Consider the following 15,507-nt stretch of genomic DNA (forward strand, 5'->3'; position numbering starts at 1 on the left):
GACTTTGGGTTTGCTTCTTGTGGCTTCGAAGTCAAAACCAGGGTCAGGGTAGGAGGTTCCTGGGAGGTAGATTTCAGATTAATATAAAGGAGGATTTTTTCCTCACTCTGAATTCTCCAAGGTTCTGAGTTTCATCACTCTGAGTTCTGAGGTGGCCTATTAGAAAATAATGTGGTCACCTCTACCACTTAGGGCCATCATGTGTTTCCTTTATTTATTTTGAGACAGGGTCTCACTCTGTCACCCAGGGTGGAAGTGGCCCAGTTACAGCTTACTGCAGCATCAGCCTCCCTGGGCTCAAGGGATACTCCCACCTCAGCCTCTCAAGTAGCTGGGACTACAGGTGTGTGCCACTCCACCAAGCTAATTTTTGTCCTGTTTGTAGATACAGGGTTTCACCATGTTGCCTAGGCTGACCTTCAACTCCCGGGCCTCTTTGCAGATCAGACTTCTGCCCGCCTCAGCCTCCCAAAGTGTTGGGATTACAGGTGTGAGCCACCACGCCCGGCCCATGTATTTCCTTTAATTTGGGTTTATAAGTCTGTATTTCAACCATGTTAATGTGACTTGGTTGCTATAACCAATATAGGAGTTAACAAGAGCTAACTCTACCCACTTAAGGGTCACTGGAAACAAGCTCTTTTGAAGCGGGGAGCTCCCCATCTCTGAAAGTGTCAAGTTAAAGCCAAGCTTCTCAAAGGTATTATGGAGCAGACGCCTGCTCTGGTTGGAGGAGATGATCTAAAGTATTTTTCAGCTCTGAGATTTCTCTGCAGATCAGACTTAGACCCAAAGAAAGGCTTCCAGGTTGCCAAAGAGCAGGTGCTTTTCACCTGGGATTGTGCATCCTTGAAATTTTTATGTATGTACTTTTTTGGAGCTGAGGATTTCTGGTTTTGAACAGACACTCTTAAGTTGAGAAGTGTCATCATTCTTTCCTCCAGCCCTGTCCAAATCTCCTGGGAGCATCAGAATCTCCTGGAGGGATTGTTAAAACAGCTTGCAGGGCCCCACATCTAGAGTTTCTGATTCAGGTGGAGGCTGATACTTTGCATTTTTTTTTGCAGTGTTTTTCTTGCATTTCTAATATATAAATGGTGGTTCCCAGGTGATGCTGGTGCTGCTGGTGTGGACACTGGCTTATATCAAGATACTCTGCTGATCAAAAATGGCAGTGTGCTGGCTTACTCCTGTCATACCAGCAGTTCGGGAAGCTGAGGCAGGCAGATTTCTTGAGTCTCAGGAATTTGAGACCAGTCTGGGAAACATGGCAAAACCTCGTCTCTATAAAAAAATACAAAAATTAGCCGAGCATGGTGGCACGCGCCTGTAGTCCCAGCTGTTCGAGAGGCTGAGGTGGAAGGATCACTTGAGCCTAGGGAGGTTGAGGCTGCAGTTAGCCATGACTCCACCCTAGGTGACAGAGTGAGACTGTTAAAAAAAAAAAAAAAAAAAAAAAAAAAAAAGCCAAAAACAGCAGCGTGGACTGATATATGCTAAAGTCCGTGCTGTGCTGACTCGTGACCCCTGGATGCAATTCCCCACTTCCCCTTTGCCCCTAGCAATTCAATCTTCCCCCTGGGCCCTCTAACCCCTGCAGCAAATCCCAAATCAGCTGTTGTAGGGTCTAAAAATACCTTCTCTCCCACAAGACAGCTGAGGGGCTCAGACTATATTCTGAGGGTAAGAATAGCTAGCACTTTAGAGTTAACTTTAATAAAAGGGCCAATGGCCCAGGACAGGAATACCTGGCTTGGCTGCTCTAACTTTAGTGCTTAAAGCAGTTTTAGCTCTGAATGTCTTAAGGGTCTAATTCATGAAAGGCCAATGATTAGGTATGTGCCTGCCTGGGGTGGTAAGTAACTTACCTTTTTTGGTATTGTTCTAGAGTGGATACTGGTTAAAATTACCCCGGGAAGCTTCGGCTGGGTTCCAGACACATGGAAAACAGACTTCCTGTGCCAGTGCCTGCTGATCCCTTCAGCAGCCGCTTCTCCACCCTTGGGGCTGCTCTCCAGGTCTTAAGACTTCAGCCCCACACGAAGGGCCCACAGTTTCCAAGCCCTTTCTGTGGGGTGAGGGTGTGGGAAGAATTGAGCTGCAGGAGGGTGGCTTGTAGTCCTGGGAGACCCTAGGTGCTCTGGGGCAGTGGGGCTGGTGGGGAAACCCCTCATTGTGGTAGGAGGGGGGTGTCTTACTTCTACCCAAGCATCAGGAGCCCCCACATGCTCCATAAACACCAGCTAGCTTCATACGGATGATGCCTTTTCCTCCTTCTGGGCTTTAGATTCCTCATCTGTGAAATGAACAAATGGGATTTGGGGATCTCCAGGGTCTTTTCCAGGCTTACCATTCTGTGACTTAGAAGCTTGGCCTTGGTGGCTGGGCTGGCCACTGCCGGAGCTCCGAGTCCCAGCTGGCTCTTTCCATGCTCCCAGTTTAAAGGCAGCAGCAGGAAGCTCAGATCCGTTGGAGAGCTGGCTCTACACAGCACCCTGGAACTTCCTTTGGTCTGAGTCTAAGTGTGTTTCATGTTTGCCTCCTCTAGCGAGAAGCTCGCACTCCACGAGACAGGGGCCTTATCCCTTGCTCAGCGCTGCACCTCCAGCACCTGGCAGTGTCCCGTGCGCACAGGGGCGCGGTGTTTGAATGAGTGCACAGTCGCCTCTAGGGGGAGCCCAAGATCTGCCTCCTGCTTCCCTCTATTATGCCTTCATAGGTGGGTCAGAGCAAAGAATTCCTTACCAACCTCCCTGGTTCGCCACTGCCAATCACCCACCACCATTCTACCCTCTACAGCTGCCCCTTATCCCCCAAAGTCCTGAAATTTTGCTTGGGTCACCTGCTCCAGGAGGCAGAGTTCCCATGAAGGATATTATACGTCTACTGTGCTGCATCCAGGACTGAGGATGTGTGGCCCTTTTCCTGTTTTGTTTGGCTGTCTTTGCAAATGCTCTCTTCTTCCAGGGGTCCGTGAGCTGCTGGGGGCTTATGTCCAGGCCTGAGAAGGCTGGGGTGAGCCCTGGGGCAAAGGCTTCCTGTTGGTTCTCATTTCTGGAATCTGTTCTTTCCTCCCTGCCTCCAAGGAATCAGGTTTGGGCTTGGGGAGGCAGGGAGTGTGGGCATTTTGGCTGGCTTTGGTTCTGAGCTGTTTGGGCCTACTCAGGTAAAGGAGGTTTCTGAAGGACATAGCCAGTTCCAATGCAGTCATGATTGGCCATGGAGCCAAAGCCCAGCCAAGGACTGAGGATCGAATGTTAACTGCCTTGGTTTGTGTCTTCTGTGCACATATTCTCTGTAGGGATGCAAGGGAGGGGGTGGTTATCAGGGATAAGTTTTGTATTGTCCAGTGCTGGGTCAGTATCAATCATTAATTACACCATGACAGCGCATGCCATCCTCATTTCAAACAGACCATGAAAAGACACCATTACACACTTCGATTTCACTGGACTTGAGAGCCCCATTTGCATGTGGCTGACATTGTGCCTCTCTCTCTCCAATACCCTTTCCCCCTTTGACCTTGAAGTTTGGATGAGACCACTTCTGCTCCAGGGATAGGACCTGACTGCTCTAAGCCAATCAGCTTAATCTCACACCCTCCCTGCCTGCACCATAGTTACTGGTCTCGTATCTGACCAATTAGCATGTGGCATTCCCTTGACCACAGGAATTGGTTCAGGGGTGGTCCAACTGGCCGAGCCCAAAATCTGGTTCATTGCTTACGAGAGAAGACTTTCTCTTCCTGGGAGCTGTTGGCAGCCATCTTTGACCACGAGAGAAATCATGGAACTGTGAGACTGCACGGTGCTCTATGCCTAGACTTTAAAGCCATGATAACTAACAAAACTTTTATTGCTTAAGTCAATGTTTTCTACTTCTTCATCAAAAGTCTTCTTACTTGGCTGGGGGCGGTGGCTCACATCTATAATCCCAGCACTTTGGGAGGCCAGGGGCAGGTGGATCACCAAGGCTAGGAGTTTAAGACCAGCCCAGCCAACATGACGAAACCCCATCTCTACTAAAAATACAAAAAACTAGCCAGGCATGGTGGCAGGTGCCTATAATCCCAGTTACTCGGGAGGCTGAGGCACGAGAATTGCTTGAACCCAGGAGATGGAGAATGCAGTGAGCCAAGATCACGCCATTGCACTATGGCCAGGAGAACAAGAATGAAACTCTGTCTCAAAAAAATAAAAAAGTCTTCTTACTGATGTGTCAGTTTCATAATTTCTATAGTTATCAATAAGTGCACACTACTTGTACTTTCCTTCACTGCCATTACCATCACCCTGGCACAGTAAAAACCACCTTAGAGCCAGTTTGGGCCTCCACCAACTGGAAGGGTATTTTGCCCCTGCATTTGGCAGTGTTGTTACTCTGGGCACCCAGGCCCTTTCCCTAAAGCCTGACTTAGCAAGTCTGGTAGGACTTCGGCATCTGCATCTTTCTCAAGGCTCCCTCCCCTTCCCCAGGAGATACTAATGTAGTGGTTGGTCCCTGGGCACCTAAGACTTAGCTCTTCCATTACAGAAAAGAACAGGTCCAAAAGGAATGAAAAGGGCTTTTACTTTCTTTTCTAAAACAAGTGATTTTTAAGGGTTTGTAGAAAAGCAAAGCAAAGCATAATTCTCCTCTTACTTCAAGCTAGTGTCTGATGAGAAAGTACCAGGGTAACCTCTGAAGAATCCTACCCCAACACCTTCTTTTCTTTTTCTTCTGCTGGAATGAACATCTAGGGGTGAGATATACTGCTCCCTACCCATCTGGGGACTTGTCTTCTTTATATTGTTGCATTCCTCAATCTTTGCATAAGGAAGAGAATGGTTAATTCCTGTAGGTGAAAAGGAAAAGCTTCCCTCTTCCTACAGCCTCGCATGTTTCTCTTTTCTCACTGGTTGCCAGGAAGCTTGGAAATACAGTGACGACTGTTCAGGCACATGTCTCTTCCTTGGGTCCTACCACAGTCATCTCCTCCAATGTGCAGTGATGTTGACAGGCTTCGAGAAGGTGACTAGTGAGTTCTGAACGAGGTACCTCAAATCTAGCAAGTCCACAGTAAACAGGAGCTATGATCATTTCTTAGGTTTTCTGATCTTCCCTTCTGCTTTACTTGTAACCATCTGGTTGTAAATGTTTTATTGTAGTTTGCCTCAATTGATTGTCCATTGTGGGAGTAGGTAGTGAAAAAAACATTAATAAAATTAGACTCACAGTTCTCTGACTTACATTCCCTCCCGTAGTCTTCTGGTTTCTAGCTAAAAAACCAAGTCTGAAGCACCTTGTGAAGACGAACTTTTTTCTTCTTAAAAAAAAAATAAATAAAACAAATATACTGGCTTGGATTTCCTTCCCTTTTCTTACTTTCCCCCTTAAAAAAAAAGCAGCAGCCACCGTGTGGACCCTTAAGATAGGCAGACAGTAGGCCACCTGGACCCCATACTGGAGGGAAAAGACACTTGATACATAAGGGGTCAGAAAGAGGCCTGGTGGGCGAGCATGGCTTATTCAGTCCTGGGCTGCTGTGGGGTGTGATCCATTTTCAGTGGGGGATGAAAGTTCCCAGGCTCTCCCCAGAGCCCTCACAGTTCAGTCTTGACCTTGTGCATCAAATCTTTTTGATCAATCTTGTCTAGGTCCTGGTACCAGCGGTTGTAAGCCAGCAAGGCCACATTCTTGGCAGCCACGGCCATCACCTCCACGGAGCTGGCCGCCCACTCCAGGGCATTGAGGTAGAAGAGCTGGTCATGGAGTGCGAACCTCGGGAGCGTGGGGCGGGAGCCATAGAGGGGATGGGCCTGCCACTCAGCTGTCTGCACTGAGTAATAGGAACGGAAGAGGGTCTTTAGCTGGGTCCGAAAGAGTGGCTTGGGGGACTGGACTCGCCAAACAGCTGCCTCCTGGGGCTGCTTTCGCCGGAAGCTGGCAGAGATGTTGACAGGGCAGATGTTGTCCAGAGTGCAGAAGAAGCTGGGGAAATCTGTGGTAAGGATGTTCGCAAATGGGAAAAGCTTAGGGTCTGGGAAACCGAAGTAGGAAGAGTTGAGGTAGCCGTGGACCAAGGAGACGACGGTGGGCTGAAAAGAGCCTTGCAGGTCATCAATGGGCGGGTGGAAGCCTACAAATGTTAAGTTGCTGCTGCTGTTGTCCAGGTGCAGGGGGGTGGCAATGACCACGATGTCATAGAAGTCAGAGCTGTTGCCTACCTCATTCTCATACGCCACCTGGTACAGGGCTTTCCCCTCTGGAAACAAAAGAGCACAAAAGTTAACTTTCCTTTGGCTCCTACCCACTGAACTCCCTACTGGGGCCCAGCATTGAGGTTCTACTCCGGGTGCAGCAGGGCTGTCTAGATGGTGGGTCCTGGCCTCTCCATGCTGATGCAGCTGCAGAGGAAGCAAGGGGCATGGAGTCAGGAGACTCAGTTTCTGCTCTGCTTCTGCCGCTGGCCAGCTGGGAGGCTTGGGCAAGGCTATCATTCAAAGTCCTCATTTGTCAACAGAAAAAGGCTGGGTTGATAGAAGTCTCAGTTTTCTGGCTCTGACATTTGAATTGGGAAAACAGCACCCTCTAGTGTCACCTGGCCAGGTTGGGGCTTCTCAATGCTTTTTCGGACATACTCCCCAGGGGGATCACAGACCAGAGCTGAGGTACAAAGGAGGCAGAAGTGTCTGTCCACTCACTGAGAATGGCACACCTGCCCGCTCCTGCCCTGTCTACTCACCTGTGCTGTGCAGGGTCACGGAGGTCACTGTGGCATGGATTACATTGGCCTTGGTGAGCTTCAGCAAACCGGAACAAACCAGCTTATTGCCTCCTTCCACAGACCACAGGCTGCCTTGGGCCCCGGCTAGTGACATGGCTCCTGGGCAAAGCGGGAAGGGGGTGCTGATAGGTTGTCAGGGCCGTGGGGGGGGAGGGCTGGGGAGTCCAGTACTATTCGACCGTGCCTCCCTGTCAGAGCAAAACTCTCCCAACCATGGGCGTGGGGAGATGGCAAACATACAAGTAAGTACAACGAAGTGCACAACGCTATGGGGGGAAGACACTGTGCTCAATGAAAGAGCCAAATTCCACAGCCCATATATTGTGAGGTCTATTCTACGCAGAACACCCAGACTAGGCAAATCCTCAGAAACAGCAGATCTGTAGCTGCCCAGGGCTGGGAGGCTGGTGGGTGCTGGGAAAGTGAGGGCTAAAGGGCAAGAGGTTTCTTTTTGGGATGACAAAAATGTCCTAAAATTGACTGTGGTGATGGTTTCAGAACTCCAAATGTGCTAAAAACCACTGAATTGTGCAACTGAAATGGGTGAATTATGTGGTATGTGAATTCTATATATCTCTAGACAAAAATGCTGTGAAGGAGACACACAAGAAAGAGTGGGCAGAGAAGCCACACTGAGGGGACACTGAGGCAGGGCCTGAAGGCTGAGAAGAAGCCAGCATGTACAGAGCCAGATGAACAGTATCAAGGGTACAAGGGAGGTGCTTGTTATTGTAAACCTTTGCATCCATTTAACAAAAATATCCCAAGTGTCTAGTATGACCTAGGCACTGTTCTGTGTTTGCAATGTATCAGGGAACAACAGACAAGCATTCCTGCTCTTGTGAAGCCTGCATTCTCCACTCTTGTAGTCTGTGCTAGCAGACACGGAGCTACACACAGGCCCAGGCACCCCAATGAAGAGCTGGGAAGAGGAGGTGCTCTAACAGTGGCTCAAAGGCCTCAACAGGGCAGTTCTTGAAACCAAAGTGTAGAGAGCAGAGCATTATCTCAGCTCTAACATTTACACGCATGCAAGGGATTGAGGCAATTGGGAGTGGTAGAAGCACACTGGACCTGTGATCTGAGCCTTGCTTTCACTGTCTGTGAAGTGGGGTGATACTATCTCCTGCCAATTCACAGCCAGTGCCAGAATCAGATAGGATGGGGCAGCAGAGTGCCTATGTAACTGTAATGAGCTGGATAAAGGCGAGGTTATCATGGGGACCCCCAGCCCATTCTGAGCACCTTGGGTGGAGGAGGGGCAGGTAGGCAGCTCAAGGGTTGGACGTTCACCTGCAAAAGCGGGCATCGCTGCTGACTGGCCATAGCTGGCCCGCAGGACAGCAGAAACGACGTCATCAATAAAGCGCTGCGTGACGCCCACCTGCAGCAGGGACTCGGCCACAGAGTGCTGGGTCATGTTGACAAAGGTGGACTCCCCCAGTGAGTAGAGCAGCTCCTCCACACCCGAGAAGGCATAGCCATGGGCCTGGTACTTATAGATCCTAGAAGACACATAGAACTGGAGTCCTTGCGCAGGAAGGCTTTTTGCCTGACCACCTGCCCCTGGGTCACAGTGCCTGGGAGGCCCACCAGGAACCCATCACTTCCTCTACATGGAGCAGTGGGAGAGGAGGCTGGTTATGTTCCCTGGCACCTTTTCTCTGACTGTGGCAGGCCTGCCCCACCTAAAGGGAGTGTGGAGGTATGGAATCCTTCTAGGCCTGGCTTTACATCACAGCTATGCTGCAATAACAACTGTATCAATGCTCTGAGCCACTCCCTGCCTGAGGTCATAGTTCATAACCCTTTCTTCCCCCAGCTGGGACTGCCAGGCTGTGGGCTACGGCCCACCCCTGCTGACACATCTCCTTCTCCAACAGCATCGGCTGTGCCACAGCTTCTAGGACCCGATGGCACGTTGCAACTTCATGCCGATACTGTCACCTTCTCTGCCAGTCCAGCCTGTCCTCTCCTCTGGCTTGATCTGACAGGGCTCCCACTCACCCCCGGCTCATGTCCTGTCGCTCTATCAGTCATGCAATCTCACTAGCATGGATTGGAACCACTGATGAATTTCCTGACTGGGAGGCCTTTGAAATGTTGCCCATTCTAGGGCTTCTTTTGTAAATATGTTGAGTTTGGTTATCAACAGGACACCAGATGGAGTGTCCAGAAAGTAGAAATGTGGGTCTGGAAGTGAAGAGGAAACTAGGGCTGAGAGGGAGAAGTCATTTCCCATAAAACGCAGAAGTCAAGATTATTGGTCTGGATATAATTGACAAGGGAGAAAAACATCAGAAAGAGAGGTACGGAAATAAGCTTCGGGTGACATCTGGAGAATATAAGGAAGAAGTGCTATAAACAGCAGAGTTATAGAATGGGAAGGGAGTGGAGAAATGCCAGGAACCAGGGAAGGAGGGCACATGCCACACTTGAGTGTCTGACACTGAAGGGAGGCACACAGTGATGGGGTCCGGGGAGCAGCCCCTGCACCTTAGGCTGGAAGCAGTGAGCACCTTCGGGAGGGACTTTGGGGAAAGGTGAAGTGACAGCTTGGTGAGTGAATGAACAGGGAGAGAACAGACCACTTGCCCTCCATATCTGGGACCAAAGGTGATGGGGAGGGGGCTGGAGCCCAAGGATAGGAGGAGTGGTGAAGAAAGGTGTTTATTCTAGATGGAAAAATGAGGACAACAAAATTTGCAAATGAGTGGTCCACAGGCTGCATCTGCCCTACAGATGTGTTTCATTTGGCTTACAAGATGAATTGGTTGCAAATGTTGAAAAACTGAAAGTTTTCACATACAACTCTGGATTTCTAGCTTCTTCTGAAAAGTGAGTAGATCTAGCCACATGAGGTGGGCATTGTACACGGCTGGCTGCAGACGGCTGCCATGGAGGGCTGGCTATCTCCTTCAGAGGGGGCCTTGTTCTGCTCTTTTCCACCTGCTGATTCAATGACTCACATCCCAGTTCAGCCCTCGTTAAGTGACTGAGTTTGCAACCCACGCTTTTATTAGCATCAGTGTAGCAGAGGGTAAGAAAATGAGTGTCAGTGTGACAATATTAGGGAGACCATTACTGCACGAAACATGGCCATTCCTCACGCCAGGGGCTTGCTCTGAGCCTGCACTGAATTGTGCTGGCTCCATTCAGCAAGGACCTTTTCCTTTTTCACAATGTACAGTCAAGCTGGTTCCTCCCCCACCTCTTCTTGGTCCCCGTGGAACGCCATCCCCACAGCTCCGCCAGCCCTACCTCATGAACTTCTCCATGACCTCCTCCACCCACATCTGCAGCCTCAGGAAGCTGATGCCGTAGTGCCACCAGAGGCGGAAGAGGTTCAGCAGGTACCAGTCGGTCTCCTCTAGCACGAAATGCTCCCCACCGAAGATGGCGCTCCTGCCCACCACCTCGCGCCGGTGCCTCAGCCCTGCAGAGACAAAGAGGAGCCCCTCAGGTTCCCTCCAAGACTTGGGGCCTTCTTGACGCAAATGGACTGCTCCATTAAAGGAAATGCAAACACTATGGTTTGTTCATTTGTGCTGCTTGTTTATAAACAGTAAACAGATGCACTGGGAAAATGTTTGGACTACCTAGTCAATAAAAACATGAAAATGAAAATAATGTGACATTTTACATTTTTTTCCCCCAAGAGGATCCACAAGTGAGGGAAATTCCGATTTTATCCCAGAATGTCCAGGGGCTGAGAGCCACTGGGCTTGTTCTGAGATGGTGGCCTTGGGCCCTGAGATTACACTGAAGTCATCCTAGCTCCTTACAGCCATCCTGCACTCTGCAACTTGACAGAGCACTGGACTCCTAAATACAGATAGAGCTGTTATGACTTGTTCCTTCCCCACGCCCACATACTACACACACTGCTCTCCACTTTAACAGTACACTATATCTTGGAGATTGTCCTATATCTGGGCATAAAGACTTCCCCATTCTGACTGCTGAACAGCCTATTGTATAGTTATACAATAATTTGTTTAACCCCAGGTCCTAGTGGATAGGCAGGATACTTTCAGCCTTCTGCTATTACAAACAATGCTGTAATGAATAACTTGGTATCTGTGCTACTGTGCACATCTGTAAGACCACCTGTAGCATCACTTCTGAGAAGTGGAGTTTCTGCATCAAACAGAATGTGTATTTGACAGATGCTGCTGGGTTTGAATCCCACCTTTCTTGCTGTAATGGCTTTAGCTTAAATCTATACATTTTCTGAGCCTCAGTTGCCTTAAGAGGAGACATAACGCTCATCTTGCAGGTTGGTAGGGGGGATCTGAGGTAATGTCTACCTACCACCCAGAAGGTGCCCGGCAAGTACCAGCATGTGGAAGGTGATATAATCACGATTATTTAGAGGCAGTAAATTGACAGGGAAAGAAACCGGCCTAGGAGTCAAACCTGAGTTCTAATCCCGGCTCTGCAACTAACTCACTGTGTAACCTCAGGCAAGTTCCTTCCCCTCTCTTGTCTCTGTTGCTCCATCTGTAAAATGAGGAGATTGGGCCACATGACCTTCCGGCCTTGACAGTCTGGGAAGTCTGAGAAGGGCCCAGTGCTGTCACCAGCCCCAGGGCGCTGGGCACTGGAGCCCCAGGACTGACCACTCACCCAGCAGCTTGACGAAGTCCTGCATGTGCAGGCTCAGGGAGTGGAAGGAGGCAGCCCCGCTCTCATAGTGCTGCTTGTTGACTGAGATGGTGGCCAGGCGGCCACCCACGGTTCCCTTCTCATACACATCGATCTGCACCCGAGGTCCAAAGTGTTGCTGGAGGAAATGGGCCACGGCAGAGCCCCCGATCCCGGCCCCAACCACCGCTGTTAGCAGGCCCGGGAGGTAGGGAAGGAGAGAGACAGAACATGAGAGTGAGAGGCTGCAGTTCACACTGTATCCTCCTGCACTGGTAGTTCCCAGGTGCTTAAATTTCATAGGCTTATGACATTTCCAAAAGGAAATCTGCAGACTGAGTTGTCAGTAGAGCTATTAATAAGCAAAGGCAAACCTGAAAACTGCCACCTACTATACCTTCATTTCATAAAGAAAAAGGTATTTCAGTAGCAAAAGACCAGCAAAGAATACTGAAAGTCAGAATGACCAATTAAAGAGAATAAATTTAGTTTTATATAAAACTTACTACCTTGCTTCTAATTTTCTTATTTCACTATGCATCGTTAAAAGTTACTGACCAGTTCTGTTCAGTGATCAGTGTTTGGAAACCATGCCTTAATCCAGGGATTAGCAAACTACAGCCTGCAGGCCAAATTCAGGCAGATGTCCGTTTTTGCAAATTAAAGTTTTATTGAAACACAGTCATGTTGCTCTTTCAATCACTGTCTATGACTGTTTTCATTTTAGGCAGAGCTGAGTAGCTGCAACAGAGACTTCATGGCCTGAAAAGCCTAAAATATTTACTCTCTGGCCATTTACAGAAAAAGCATACCAACTCCTGGTCTAGTCCAACCTATTACTGGACACTTAAATCATCTTTGTGTCTGTGTTTGTGAAGACTGGAATGCATCTGACAGACGTGGTGGTTCACACCTGTAATCAAAACACTTTGGAAGGCTGAGGCGGGAGCAGATCACCTGAAGTCGAGAGTTGAAGACCAGCCTGACCAACCCTGTCTCTACTAAAAATACAAAATTAGCTGGGCGTGGTGGCGCATGCCTGCAATCCCAGCTACTTGGGAGGCTGAGGCAGGAGACTTGCTTGAACCTGGGAGGCGGAGGTTGCGGTGAGCCAAGATCGTGCCATTGCACTCCAGCCTGGGCAACAAGAGCAAAACTCCCTCTAAAAAAAAAAAAAAAAAAGACTGGAATGTACCTTATGATGGATTGCTCATTACCCTATAGGACACTATACTCCAGTTTGAATTCTTGTTACAAAGTTTCAGCTTTTTTGAGTCTTATCATGCACTGTCTTTACTGTACCTCCTGCCTTCCTGTTATTTGCAAACTTGGTTTACATGCCATCAGTATTCTCATCCAAGTCACTGGTAAAAATGTTTCATGGGACAGTGCTTGGAGGTGCTGCTAGGAAACCACTGCCCGGACAGACATCAATCTTGTTTTTTTTTTTTTGAAATAGGATCTGGCTCTGTTGCCCAGGCTGCAGTGTAGTGGCATATCGGCTCACTGCAAACCTTCAGGCTCCCAAGCAGCTGAGACTACAGGCACATGCCACCATGCCCAACATATTTTTTGTAGAGATGAGGTTTCACCATGTTGCTCAGGCTGGTCTTGAACCCCTGAGCTCAAGTGATCCTCCCGCCTTGGCCTCCCAAAGTTCTGGAATTACAGGCATTAAACACTGTGCCTGGCCTGACACTAATCATTAAACAGTCCTGTGAGAGAACTATAAACTAGCTATGAAGCTACTGAACTGGACTACCACCCTACCTATAATTTTTGCCAACCATGTATCTGAAACACCACTTTCCTCACATCAGACAGTCCGGAGGCCTTACCCAAAAAGAAAATGAAATAAATCTGGTGTAATTTGTCCTTTACTGGACCCATTTGGACCCAAAGAGTACCAGCTCCTGCCAGGAAGTCACAGGCAATCCTCAGACAGCACCAGGTTCTCTATGATCTGGCCTCTGCTTACTTATTCCACTTCCTGCCCTACCCTCCCAAGATGTCACCTTCTCGTCTGTCTAGGCTCCTCTTATTGTGGGTGCATAGCTTTGTTCTCTCATCCTGGGCCTTTGCCCAAGCTCTTCCCTTTGATAGGAGTGCCATCACCCTGTGTCTCACTGGCTTCAACAGCCCTCAGATGTCACCTATTACTTGGCTTGACTGACCCACCTGAGGGGAGTCAGGTGTTCCTCCTGCATATTCCCACAGCACACTCTGCTTAGCTGTACTGTAGTCAAGTTATTTAAGGACAGAGAGAGAGCGCATGGTCACTATGTCCCCAGATCCTGGCAGACAGTAGAGTTCATGAAGTATTTTTCCTGTGTTGAAAGAATAAACCACTTCCTCTCTCAGTACTTACAAAGCCACTTCCAAGACAGCACATAACCTTTTTATCTTAACCACTGTGCTCCCATCCCCTCCATGTGCAAAGAGTCCCAAATTACCCATTTTTTCAGAGAAACTGATATTAAGGCCTAGAAGCTGCCCAAGATCAGGAAGCAGAAGACACCACTTCATTGTGAACCAGCTCATTTAACACAACTGACACCCATTCTCTAATTCACAGTAAGATGTCCTGGGGCACAAAAAAAATCCAATAAGCTTTTGCCCCAAAGAAAAATCCAGCAGCCCAGCAAGGATTGGGCAGACAGACTCCTGCACACAATGAGCTAGGACAACCCATGATGAAGTGCAACAGGGTTCCAGGGGGTCCTGAAGAGGAAGAGTGAATTCTGCCCCAGAGGGTGTGGGGACACAGGCTTCTCGGGGAAACAAGATTTCATGCAAGATGCTGGAGGACAATCAGCTTTGTCAGTGAGAGGACATGCACACTCTGCAAAGAGATCAGCATGAGAGGGACAGCATGTGGAACTGTATGGGTGGGTTTAGAGGGTCCTGATGCCACATGGGGGTTTTCAGATTTGATCCTGCAGGAGCACAAGGATTAAGCCATCCTAACAGGAATCCGCATTCTTGTTGTGGGTAGAGTCCAAACCACCAAGGGTGAACAGAGGCTCCTGTCAGAGGGCTGAGGAAAATCTAGAAAGGTAAAGGGCAGCGTGGCATTGCCAACTGTCCCAAGCTCCATGTTGCCACAATTCTGCTGGGTGGAGGTCCTGCCCCTTCCCCAATGGTGAGAAATGTCTTGTCCTGTTGCCTGTTCCCAAGAAAACGGGGAGTGCCCTGCATATTCCCACAGCACACTCTGCTTACCCCTAGCCACACTGTATTCAAATGATTTAAGGACAGAGAGAGAACACATGGTCACTCATGGATAATGCCTGCCTAACTCTTCCACATCCTTCAAAGCCTGGCTCAAACTCCACCTTCTCCATGAGGGCCACTCTAGCCTCAGGATTCCCTTTTCTTGGCAAGCCCTTATCTCTCAGTCTCAAACTGGTTTCTGGCATGCTTCAGTCTTCTTAACCCTGTATGGCCTGGGCTGTGGTTCTGCTACACAAGAAGCTTTAGCACTGCACTGGACCCTGTAAGTTTGTGATGCTTCTATGAGATGTTCCAGGCACTCCTGCCAACTGGGGTGCATGGAGAGGGGCCTAGTGGAGTAGGGTCTTTGTCCTCCCACCCTGAAGCCCAGCATTTCTGTCTGCGGGAATATTATGTGTGAGGGCCTTGAAAATCTTCACGAGTCATGTAGTTAAAATGACAATCGTTGAGGGAGGAAAAAAAAAGCAACTGTAAACACATATGAAACTCTAGTCAATGATATGCACGATGAAGTATTTAGTGAGGTGTCCTGATGTCTGCAATTTATTTGGAGATGCATCAAAATGTAGGATGGATTCGTGGGTGTCTAGAACGGTGCGTGATAGTTATGTGACACAGCAAGTATAGTAGCAGTTAATGGCAGAATGTAGGTGGTGGGTATACAGATGACCACTATAAAATTCTTGCTGTACTTGTGAACATTTTCAAAATAAAGTATTGGGGAAACCACACGCACAATAAACAAAAAGACTGTTGCTAAAAGTTCCCCGTTCTGTCAGCACATCTCCAGCAGACCTTGTGTTCTGTCTCTGTCAGGACTGTCTCCTATCGACCTGGGTGGGGGGGAGGCGACGGAGGCG

The 15,507-nt window shown here is 48.8% G+C and overlaps 1 protein-coding gene across 1 annotated transcript; it reads right to left on the reverse strand.

The window, feature by feature from the left end:
* Positions 1 to 4,551: 4,551 nt before the first annotated feature.
* Positions 4,552 to 11,897, reverse strand: PCYOX1L (prenylcysteine oxidase 1 like). Its single transcript, XM_017875822.1, has 5 exons — positions 11,396 to 11,897; positions 10,028 to 10,202; positions 8,060 to 8,271; positions 6,725 to 6,865; positions 4,552 to 6,244 (listed from the first exon to the last, which is right to left on the reverse strand). The coding sequence occupies exons 1-5, from the start codon at positions 11,712 to 11,714 to the stop codon at positions 5,583 to 5,585; spliced, it is 1,509 nt and encodes a 502-aa protein (XP_017731311.1). The 5' UTR covers positions 11,715 to 11,897; the 3' UTR covers positions 4,552 to 5,582.
* Positions 11,898 to 15,507: the final 3,610 nt, after the last annotated feature.

Source organism: Rhinopithecus bieti, unplaced genomic scaffold (assembly GCF_001698545.2).
Source record: "Rhinopithecus bieti isolate Rb0 unplaced genomic scaffold, ASM169854v2 scaffold_7673, whole genome shotgun sequence".
Lineage (NCBI taxonomy): Eukaryota > Metazoa > Chordata > Mammalia > Primates > Cercopithecidae > Rhinopithecus > Rhinopithecus bieti.